At 38.3% G+C, this 12,011-nt stretch overlaps 1 protein-coding gene across 3 annotated transcripts in view; it reads left to right on the top strand.

The window, feature by feature from the left end:
* LOC128690138 (uncharacterized) overlaps positions 1-12,011 on the top strand; it is an 88,847-nt gene that overhangs the window by 28,745 nt on the left and 48,091 nt on the right. For all 3 annotated transcript variants that reach the window (XM_070083852.1, XM_070083849.1, XM_053778698.2), the window contains one exon: positions 7,001-7,263. In XM_070083852.1, the coding sequence (XP_069939953.1) occupies positions 7,001-7,263 (263 nt within the window). The remainder of the gene's footprint in view (positions 1-7,000; positions 7,264-12,011) is intronic.

Below are 12,011 nucleotides of genomic sequence, written 5' to 3'. Positions count from 1 at the left end.
GTGTGTGTAAGGAGACATAAGCTGAGTGTTGAGTGGGTAGTGTGGTGTGGGCGATGTACTGCGTGTGGCGCAACACTGTCCTGCCGCAGACCCCCCCCCCTCACTACACACCTTAAGCTGTTTCATACTCAGATGTCCATACTATATGGCATTCCACAACCACTACTTAAGAGTGGAATGCAGTCTCCTCTACTATGATCGAGCCTCAAAGTGCCCTGCTCATCTACGCTATCCTGTGTCTACACTGATGTACATAACCATGGATATGCCCTAGTACTAGGGGCATATCCTAGTGACGGACGCTGTGAAATTGTAGAAGTGCTTGGCATGAGAGTGACTCTGATTAATTTTTATATTATACTGTTAGTAATGTAACCTGAGTAATCAGTAATAATGTGAGACATTAATGCAACTCCTAGTGCGACCGTCTGTCATGTTGGGGGGGTGTTGCAACCCCTGAATGGGTTGCAATGATTATTATGTATATATATAATTATTACTTTTTCATTTAATTTTATATTGCTTATATTTGCGATAATAGCTAAATCGTAAATGTATTGCTTTATATTGTTATTTGACGTAGTTATGTTGTTAGGTAGGATGTAACATATGTGCTCAGTTCAAGTCTTGATTGTCTAACTACTGTAATTATCGCTCTTTGCTTGTTTCCCTGCCGGCTTCTTGTTGGGCAGCGACAGCGACCCACGGAGCTATCACGTGATCAATGGGGGGGTGTCCTCACCTCGCCTGAAGTATTCAGTCTGCTCTAGACTCTCTTGGTGGTTGGACAGATTGTCTGTCTCATTATTCTTGTTAGTTCTGGAGACTCTGTTCACAGAACATTGTCTAGACTTAGTGATTTTCGACGTTGTACTGAGGTTGTGTGTCTCAAAGATACTCTGAGTAACTCAGGTCCTGAGCTGTAGCTTTTCACCTAACTTGTACTGGTTTCTGTGTATTATCACAGTCGGGGATTTTCTTATGCTGAACTTAGATTCAGTAGTATGGGAGTTCTGTGACTTGTGGAGGATCTGCAGATGGTCCCTACCAATTTCTGACCACGTTATTGGTTAGTTAAAATTGGTAAATGAGTGGTTTCTTGTACTCATTCGATAGACAAAATGGAGTTCTAGCGAAATAGGTATGATATTTGTCGACTGGTACATTGGAATTGACCGATAATAGGACTCAAAGTGGGCGAAATCGCCAATGCATAAACATCGTTGAGACTGCTAACTTTGCGAGAGCATAATTCCGTAAGTTTTCCATCAAATTTCATACTTTTGGTGTCATTATGATCGGGAAAAGATTCTCTATCATTTCATAAGAAAAAATAATTTTTTTTTTTTTCTGAAAAATTTTCGACCCTGAGATCGAATTTAGGAGAGGGCCTCTCGACCCTGAAAGGGTTAATTGTTTCTAATTACCTTCAGATGCCATCATAAAGGGAGAAGTAATGAATAATTCATGTTGAGAATTGTAAACAAAAGCGTCGTGTATTAACCTTTTCAGGGTCCATGCCGTACATCTATGGCTTTACATTCAGGGTCCAAACCGTAGATCTACACCATGAGCTCAGCTCACTATGATAAGCTGCGAGTGGTAAATTTGGGCCTATATATGAGAGAATACATCTATGTGGTATGTGTGCACCACATAAAACAAATCCTGCAGCACACAGTGTATAATGAGAGAAAAAAAGCTGAGACCATGATTTTCCATTAAAACACCGACTTTGCAGCGTTTTTTTCGTATTTTTTTATAGTTGTATTTGCGATTTCTTGGTCTGATGTGATAGAATGGAAGATATATTACAGAAATAGAGATGATTTTGATTAGTTTTAGTACTGGAAATGGCTTGAAACTGAGCTCAAAGTAGCGGAAATGTTAAATTTTTGTCGATGTTCAAAAGTAAACAAATGACCTCACATGTCTAATACACACCAGCTGGTGGGTCTAATATACATTCACAAGTGTGGTGGTGATATTTATACAATTATTACAATGTTGCATAACAGTAAATCTTCTATTTTATGGTTTGAATAAAAATTCATTATGTGAATAAAAAATCAAAATGGAATTCATTTGTAAAGCCAGAAAACATAACTAATGAACAGAGGAAATGTTAGTTTAGTGCCAGGAATGTCTGTATTGTTTATTCTGGACCCTATTTTGAAACTGGAATATTTTGAACTTTGTGTTAAATTGGCTGCTCTTCCTGGCTATCTATCCCAACCTGACTTCCTACAAATAAAACTCGCCTCTTACCCTACATTAACCCTTTGACTGTTTCGGTCATATATATGCGCCATACGAGCCAGTGTTTTGGACATATATATACTCAATAATTCTAGCTGCTTCAAATCAAGCAGGAGAAAGCTGGTAGGCCCACATGTGAGAGAATGGGTCAGTGTGGTCACTGTGCACTGTATAAAAAAAACCCTGCAGCACGCAGTGCATAATGAGAAAAAAAAAACTCCGACCGTGTGTATGGATTAAAACGCCAACTTTAAGGTGTATTTTCGTATAGTATTTATGGTTGTATTCTCATTTTCTTGGTCTCATTTGATAGAATGGAAAACATCTTACAGAAATAGAGGTGATTTTGATTAGTTTCACGATGAAAACAACCTTGAAATTGAGCTCAAAGTAGCAGAAATGTTCGATATTTACCAATGTTCTATAGTAAGCAAATCACACCACAAGTTTGATATACATCAACTGGGGAGTCTAATATTCTTTCAGTATTGCACTGTTATATATACCATTTTTACAATAATGCAGTAGTCTGTATAACAGTAAATCTTGTATTTTTTGTGTGGAAAAAAAATCAAAATAGAAAGCATGAGTAATATAAGAGGGGCGCTAACTTCGTGAGAGCGTAATTCCGTCAGTTTTCCATCAAATTTCGTTCTTTTGGTATCATTACAATCAGGAAAAAATTCTCTATCATTTCATGAGAGAAAAAATAAATTTTTGTGGGGGGGGGGAATTTTGCGACACCAGGAGACACCTCAGGATTGGGGGTTGCGACATTCAAGGGGTTAATGCCTAGTTCTGTTGCTAATGTAATACATATATGTTAGTGTAAACTTGTTACCTGCCATTTATTTGCATTTATAAGTGGAAAAAATGGCGTTATGCTTTCTGGCAGTGTCTGCTTTCCAGCAGTAGCCTGGAACCTAACCTGCCATATAAGTGGGGCCCTACTGTACTTCAAAAATTAAACCGTAACCCTTTTAGGGTCCAGAGGCCAAATTTCAAAGTGTGCACCAAGGTCCAAGAATTTTCAAAAAAAAATTTTGCTATTTTTTCTTATGAAATGGTAGAGAATCTTTTTCTGAAGGTAATAAAACAAAAAGTATGAAATTTGATGGAAAATTGATGAAATTATGCTCTTGTGAATTTTGATGTTTCAGTGATATTTTGCCGACATTGACTCCCATTTTAGGCCAGTTACATTATTCCAGTCAACCAAATTCTTAGCTATTTCACTAGTATTACTTCTTTCGATTGAGCACAAGAAATCGTCAAGTCAACTGTTTCAACTACAAAATAAAATGATCGGAAATTGGTAATTTGGCCAATTTAACACAAAGTTCAAAATATTCCAATTTCAAAATAGGGTCCAGAATAAACAATGCAGGGATTCCGGGCACTAAACTAACATTTCCTCTGTTCATTAGTTATGTTTTCAGGCTTTACAAATGAATTCCATTTTGATTTTTTATTCACATAATGAATTTTTATTCAAACCAAAAAATAAAAGATTTATTGTTATGCAATATTGTAATAATTGTATAAATAATATCACCACATTTGTGAATGTATATTAGATCCACCAGCAGGCGTGTATTAGATGTGCGAGGTCATTTGTTTACTCTTGAACATCGGCAAAAATTTAACATTTCTGCTACTTTGAGCTCAGTTTCAAGCCATTTCCAGTACTAAAACCAATCAAAATCATCTCTATTTCTGTAATATATCTTCCATTCTATCAAATGAGACCAAGAAATTGCAAATGCAACTATGTAAACATATGAAAAACATTGCAATGTCGCTGTTTTAATCGAAAATTACAGTCTCAGTTTTTTTCTCTCATTATGCACTATGTGCTGCAAGATTTGTTTTATGTGGTGCACACATACCACATAGATGTATTCTCTCATATCTAGGCCTAAATTTACCGCTCACAGCTTATCACAGTGAGCTGAGCTCATGGCATAGATCTACGGTTTGGACCCTGAACTCAAAGCCGTAGAACTACGGCACAGACCCTGAAAGGGTTAATCTTGTAAAGCAATGATTCTTTTATGTTTGTTGTGGAAATCACTTCAGTCCGTTCATTATTATTGATTAGTTTTCACAAAATAGGTGAATAAATTACTTCCAAGATAAAAGCCGAAAGCATGCGCATGCCAGAGTACTTGGAATATATTTTTTCCTGAAAAAATCTTTTTTTTTTTTATGGTGTTTCATTTTCTCTCATAAGAGTGATGAAAGAAGGGATAATAAACCTTATTGTTGGTTATGTCCACAAATTGCCTCTCCTATCTGCACAGCAGGCCTTCATATTGTGCTAGATAATATTTATTTTGGCATATTTTTTTATGTTTCTATGCTATTGATATTTCGCCTTATGTCATAAGAGATCAATTGTGATAGGTAAATAAGCCTTATTGTTGATATTAGCGTAAGAATAGAACATTTTGTCGGCTGCTCTCTCTTGCTTGTATCAGCATATCTACCCAGAAGGTTCCTGTATATCAACATCACAGTTATTGTAATGATTTTATTTTATTATTTTTGTATTTCATTTTTTACTGTACTTTTTATGCTGTTAGTACTGTATTTTATACTGTAAGATATAGGAGAAACACTGTACACAACACAAACAATTGTTTATTTCCGAGAACATTTGCATACAAAACAATGCATTAGAATTCCCGTCGAATGTAAGAAACTGCATGAAGAAAAAAGTACAAAATAATGAAATATAAACGAAATGCAAATAAAGATTGGGACACATTTACAGCCCACTAGTGCTTGGTTGGCGATCGTCTACGCTTTCTTGCTCTGAAGGGGTAGGGGTGGGAGGAGGTGGGGAAGCATTCTTGATAAACATTAAGAAGTGTGTGATATCATTTTTATTTGTAGGCTTTCGGTAAACTTGAAATCTTAGATTGTTATCTACTTTGTGAATGAGGACATCTAGAAAAGGTAAGTTGTCATTGGACTCTTCTTCAGCAATAATCACTGTTTCTAACACAAACAAAACAAAGGCAGCTTCATCATCTCTGAAGTCTTAGCGAGAATCCTCCTGAAAACAGTAACCATGCCATCTCATAATTGCTACTATACAAAGGACATGAACAGTTTGGGCCAAAAAGCCTGCTGCAGTGTTCCTCCTTTCTTATGTTCTTATGTAATAGAGAAGGGACACTGAAACATGCCTTCTCAAATCTATCCATCCATGTAGATGTACATACCTTTCTTTCTCATGTACCAGCTGACTTTTATACCACATGTATAACTACTACTACTACCTCTAGTTGTGTGAGTGAAATGTTGTCAATAATGGATCACATTATACTGTTGCCCTTGACTGTGCGTCTGGCAGCAGGGTGCCAGATGCACGGTCGTAAGTCAAGTGGTCGTATGTTGCATAGGTCGTAAGTTGGATGGTGGGTGTAGTATGCTCCTTGCTTAGCAATGAATTCGTTTACCAGCGTGGTCTTAGGAATGGAAGTCCATCGTTAACCCTTTCAGGGTCCGTCCTGTAGATCTACGGCTTTACGTTCAGGGTCCAAACCGTAGATCTACGCCATGAGCTCAGCTCACTCTGATAAACTGTGAGTGGCACATTTGGGCCTAGATATGAGAGAATACATCTATGTGGTATGTGTACACCACATAAAACAAATCCTGCAGCACACTGTGTATAATGAGATAAAAAAACTGAGACCATGATTTTTTATTAAAACAGCGACTTTGCAGTGTTTTTTGTATGTTTTTTATAGTTGTATTTGTGATTTCTTGGTCTCATTTGATAGAATGGAAGACATATTACAGAAATAGAGATGATTTTTATAGGTTTTAGCAATGGAAATGGCTTGAAACTGAGCTCAAAGTAGCGGAAATGTTAAATTTTTGCCGATGTTCAAGAGTAAACAAACGACCTCACACATCTAATACAAGCCAGCTGGTGGGTCTAATATACATTCACAAATGTGGTGATGGTATTTATACAATTATTACAATATTGCATAACAGTAAATCTTCTATTTTTTGGTGTGAATAAAAATTCATTGTGAATAAAAAATCAAAATGGAATTTATTTGTAAAGCCTCAAAACATAACTAATGATCAGAGGAAATGTTAGTTTAGTTCCAGGAATACCTACATTGTTTATTCTGGACCCTATTTTGAAATTGGAATATTTTGAACTTTGTGTTAAATTGGCCAAATTACCAATTTCCGATCATTTTATTTTGCAGTTGAAACAGTTGACTTGGCGATTTCTTGTGCTCAATCGATAGAATAGAAGTATAATACTAGTGAAATAGCTAAGAATTTGGTCGACTGGAATAATGTAATTGGCCTAAAATGGGAGTCAAAGTCGGCAAAATATCACTGACACATCAAAATTAGAAAGAGCATAATTTCGTCAATTTTCCATCAAATTCTGTACTTTTTGTTTTATTACCTTCACAAAAAGATTCTCTACCATTTCATGAGAAAAAATAACAATTATTTTTTTTTTTTTTATTTTTTTTTTTTTATTTTTTTTTTTTTTTTTTTTTTTTTTTTTTTTTTTTTTTTTTTTTTTTTTTGAAAATTCTTGGACACTGGGGCACCACATCAGATTTTGGCCTTGGACCCTGAAGGGGTTAAGTGAGGAGAGGCTGTACTGTACTGTAATGCTAACTGTATTTTTTTTTATCTTTATGCCAAAGATATTGTGCAATGCATGATACAGTGTAATAATGATTTTTTTCAGGTTTCTTTTTGAAGGAAGAGGAGGAACAGTACTCTACACAGGAGACTTCCGCACCAGTGTCGGCGATGTTGAACGGATACGTGCACTGCACAACACTGATGGAACTGTTAAAACTGTAGATTCTTTACATATAGATACAACCTTTTGCCATCGGGACATCTTACATTTTCCGACAAGAGAAGAAAGTTCTTCTGCTATTGGTGATCTTGTTGAAGACTGGTTAGCCAGAGGAAATAATCATCTTATTCATCTTGTATGTCCAGGTTGGTAGAAAGCTTTGGTTGTCAAGTCTTTTAAGTTCATTGTTTTTAGTTACTTATTAATATAATTTATAGTACAGTGGACCCTTGGGTAATGATTTTAATCTGTTCCAGAGAGCTTGTCCTTAACCGATTTTATCGTTAGCTGAATTAATTTCCCCATAAGAAATAATGGAAATCCAATTATTCTGTTCCAGACACCCAGAAACATTAAAAAAAATAATTTTTTTTACATGAAATATACATTTCCCTACACAGAAAACAATGACACATGCACAACAAATACATAAATAAATACTAAAATGACACTTACCTTTATTGAAGAGCATTGATGAGTGATGAGACACTGTTTTTCTTGAACACTGGGATTTTCAAAGTGATGCATGAGTAAAGGCTTCACCTTGCAATCCCCACTAGCATTACAATAAAACATGAGAGTTAGCCTGTCTTTCATAGGCTTGTGTCCTGGGAGTGCCTTTTCCTCCTGAGTAATGTAGGTTCTGTTTGGCATTTTCTTCCAGAACAGGTCTGTTTTGTCACAATTAAACACTTGTTGGGGTTGGACTTTTTCAGCTTCACCATGTCTTATCACACTGTGTATGCCACTACGATTCTTAAATCTCTCAAACCAACCTTTGCTGGCCTTAAATTCACCAATATGAGCACTACTTCCAGGCCTTTTTTCCTGTTCACCTGGGTGTTAGTCGACTGGGGTGGGTCGCATCCTGGGGGACAAGATGAAGGACCCCCAATGGAAATAAGTTAGATAGTCCTCGATGACACTACTTTCTTGGGTTATCCTGGGTGGCAAACCCTCTAGGGTTCATTGCTTCTTGGTAATTGTTTCTCGTTTAGCCACACCAACAACAGTCTCTCCACGTCTTCGAGTAGTACAGCTGACGGTGGTGCAGCAGCAGACAGTGGTGCGGCAGCAGCTGACGGTGGTGCGGCAGCAGCTGATGGAGGTGCAGCAGCAGCTGATGGTGGTGCAGCAGCAGCTGACAGTGGTGCACCAGCAGCTGAACATGGTACAGCAGCAGCTGACGGTGGTGCAGCAGCAGCTGACGGTGGTGCAGCAACAGCTGACCATGATACAGCAGCAGTTGATAGTGGTGCAGCAGTAGCTCATGGGGGTGCAGCTATCTCTGTTTTGTAAGCATATTGCACCATTCGCAACAACAGCTTCCTTGATTGCCTTTTCCTTGGCCAAGATAATAGCAATGGATGAATGGGGTTTGTTATATAACTTGGCCAACTCGGAGACACACACTCCACTTCGTATTTTGTGATGCTCTCTTTCTTCAGTTCAGTAGTATTTCTTACCCTCTTTACCACAGGGCTGGCACTAGAAGCTTTCTTTGGGCCTATGGTGGCTTATTTAGCAGTTAAAAGCACTAAAAACAATGGAATAATACAAAATGTATCGCATGTATGTGTGGAACCATCCGCACTGGCTTGTAAACAATGGCACACTAACTGAAGGCAGGGCGGCTCAGGCGCTTAGGCCGGGCGGACAGGCGGACACGTTCGGAATGAATGTCCTTAACTGAATTTTCATCATTGGCTGAGCCAGTATTTTTAGTCAAAGATGCATCGATATCCGATTTTATCACTATCCGATGGCATCGTTACCCAAGGGTCCACTGTAGTAAGTTGGTAGACAGCAACCACTCAAGGAGGTACTACCATTCTACCAAGTGAGTGTAAAGAGGAAGCCTTTATTTTGTTTTACATGATAGTAGGATTGCTGGTGTCTTTTTTCTGTCTCTTTATATAAACATGCAAGATTTCAGGTACATCTTGCTACTTCTACTTACACTTAGGTCACACTACACATGCATGGACATGTTTATGTATACACACTCATCTGAGTTTTCTTTGATTTTATCTTAATAGTTCTTATTTTTATTGCTTTTCATTTCATATCCATGGGGAAGTGGAATAAGTCTTTCCTTTGAGAGCCCTGAGTGTTGTAAAAGTCAACCAAAATGGCGGGACCAATGGGATAGTAACCCCTTTTCCCGTATAGCTTACTAAAAAGAAAAAGAAGAAAACCGTCAAAGTGGAATGTTTGAATGTGCGTGGATGTTGTGCAAATTACAAGAGTTGATTGTGGATGGTATGAACGAAAAGAAGCTGGCTGTTCTGGCTTTAAATGAAACAAAGCTGAAGGGGATAGGAGAGTTTCAGTGGGGAGAAATAAATGGGATTAGGTCAGGGGTTTCAAATAGAGTTAGAGCTAAAGAAGGAGTAGCAATAATGTTGAAGGATAAGTTATGGCAGGAAAAGAGGGACTATAAATGTATAAATTCAAGGATTATGTGGAGTAAAATAAGGGTTGGATGTGAAAAGTGGGTTATAGTAAGTGTTTATGCACCTGGAGAAGAGAGAAGTGTAGAGAAGAGAGAGAGATTTTGGGAATGAGTACGTGAGTGCATCGGGAATTTTGAACCAAGTGAGAGAGTACTTGTGGTTTGGGATCTCAATGCTAAAGTGGGTAAAAATGTTTTGGTGGGAGTAGTAGATAAATTTGGGGTACCAAGGGTAAATGAAAATGGGGAGCCTTTAATTGAGCTATGTATAGAAAGAGGTTTGGTAATAAGTACACGTAATAAATTTTATTTTTTTCAACAAGTCAGCCGTCACCCACTGAGGCAGGGTGACCCAAAAAGAATGAAAATCCCCAAAAAGAAAGTACTTTCATCTTCATTCAACACTTTCACCTCATTCATACATAATCACTGTTTTTGCAGAGGCACCCAGATACAACAGTTTAGAAGCATATACATACAAAGATAAAAATCTCTGAAAAACAGTGAAACCCCGAGTTTCGGCCATAATACGTTCCAGGAGCTAGGCCTAAACTTGAAACAGCCGAAAGTCAAAGCAGTATTTCCCATAAGAAATAATGTAAATACAATTAATCCGTTCCAGACCCACAAAAATATTCACAAAAAAATAAATTTTTTAAAGAATAACTATAGTTTAAAAATAAACATTTAAATAAACATTTAAAATCACATTTACATACCATTATTGAAGACTCATGTTGGCATCTGGAAGAAAGGGAGAGGAGAGAGAGAGGACTTATTATTGCCTCCACCACTAGCTCAACCACTGCCTTCACCACTGGCTCAACCACTGCCTCCACCACTGGCTCAACCACTGCCTCAGCCACTGCCTTAACCACTGCCTTACTGCCACTGTGAAGTTTCTTTGGGCCCATGGTGGCATATTTCACAGTCACAATCAATAAACAAGTACTAAACACAGTGAATTTATTGTGAAATTTTTGGATGAGTGCGCAGGGTAATGTTCACTCAAGGATAAACAAAGCTAGACTGGCTCATGACGCCTGCTTGGGGAGGTGCGCAGGTACAGGCAGGTGGACAGGTCTGGTACGCTGGCCGAAACACGGGGCAACGGCCAAAACGCGGGACAAAATTTAGCCAAAAAAAAAATGGTCGAAACTCGAAGTGGCCGATGCGCAGGGCGGCCGAAACTCGGGGTTCCACTGTGTAACGTATCCCTCCAAACTGCCAATGTCCCAAACCCCTCCTTTAACCCTTTGAGGGTTTCGGCCGTACTAGTATGGCTTACGACCCAGGGTTTTTGACGTACTAGTACGCCTAAATTCTAGCGCCCTCAAATCTAGTGGGAGAAAGCTGGTAGGCATACATATGAAAGAATGGGTCTATGTGGTCAGTGTGCGCAGTATAAAAAAAAATCCTGCAGCACACAGTGCATAATGAGAAAAAAAAACTTTGACCGTGTTTTTGGAATAAAACAGCGACTTTGCACTGTATTTTCATGTGGCATTTGTTGTTGTATTCTAGTTTTCTTGGTCTCATTTTATAGAATGGAAGACATATTACAGAAATTGAGATGATTTTGACTGGTTTTACAATGAAAAGTACAGTGGACCCCCGCATACCGTTGGCATCACATAACGTTAAATCCACATACTGATACATTTTATCGCTAAGATTTTGCCTCGCATACCGCTAAAAAACCTGCTCAACGCTATTCGTCCGAGACGCGTCTAATGTGCGGCCTGAGCCAGCCTCGCATGTTCCGCCGGTGGCATTGTTTACCAGCCAGCCTCCGCGGTAGCATCCAAGCATACAATCGGAACATTTCGTATTATTACAGTGTTTTTGGTGATTTTATCTGCAAAATAAGTGACCATGGGCCCCAAGAAAGCTTCTAGTGCCAACCCTACAGGAATAAGGGTGAGAATTATTATAGAGATGAAGAAAGAGATCATTGCTAAGTATGAAAGTGGAGTGCGTGTCTCCGAGCTGGCCAGGTTGTATAGTAAACCCCAATCAACCATCGCTACTATTGTGTCCAAGAAAACGACAATCAAGGAAGCTGTTCTTGCCAAAGGTTCAACTGTGTTTTCGAAACAGAGATCGCAAGTGATGGAAGATGTTGAGAGACTCTTATTGGTGTGGATAAATGAAAAACAGATAGCAGGAGATAGCATCTCTCAAGTGATCATAAGTGAAAAGGCTAGGAAGTTGCATGAGGATTTAATTAAAAAAATGCTTGCAACTAGTGATGATGTGAGTGAATTTAAGGCCAGCAAAGGTTGGTTTGAGAGATTTAAGAAGCGTAGTGGCATACATAGTGTGATAAGGCATAGTGAGGCTGCCAGTTCGGACCACAAAGCAGCTGAAAAATATGTGCAGGAATTCAAGGAGTACATAGACAGTGAAGAACTGAAACCTGAACAAGTGTTTAATTGT

Source organism: Cherax quadricarinatus, chromosome 1 (genome assembly GCF_038502225.1).
Source record: "Cherax quadricarinatus isolate ZL_2023a chromosome 1, ASM3850222v1, whole genome shotgun sequence".
In the NCBI taxonomy this organism is placed as follows: Eukaryota; Metazoa; Arthropoda; class Malacostraca; order Decapoda; family Parastacidae; genus Cherax; species Cherax quadricarinatus.
This window is presented reverse-complemented; position numbering and strand designations above follow the sequence as displayed.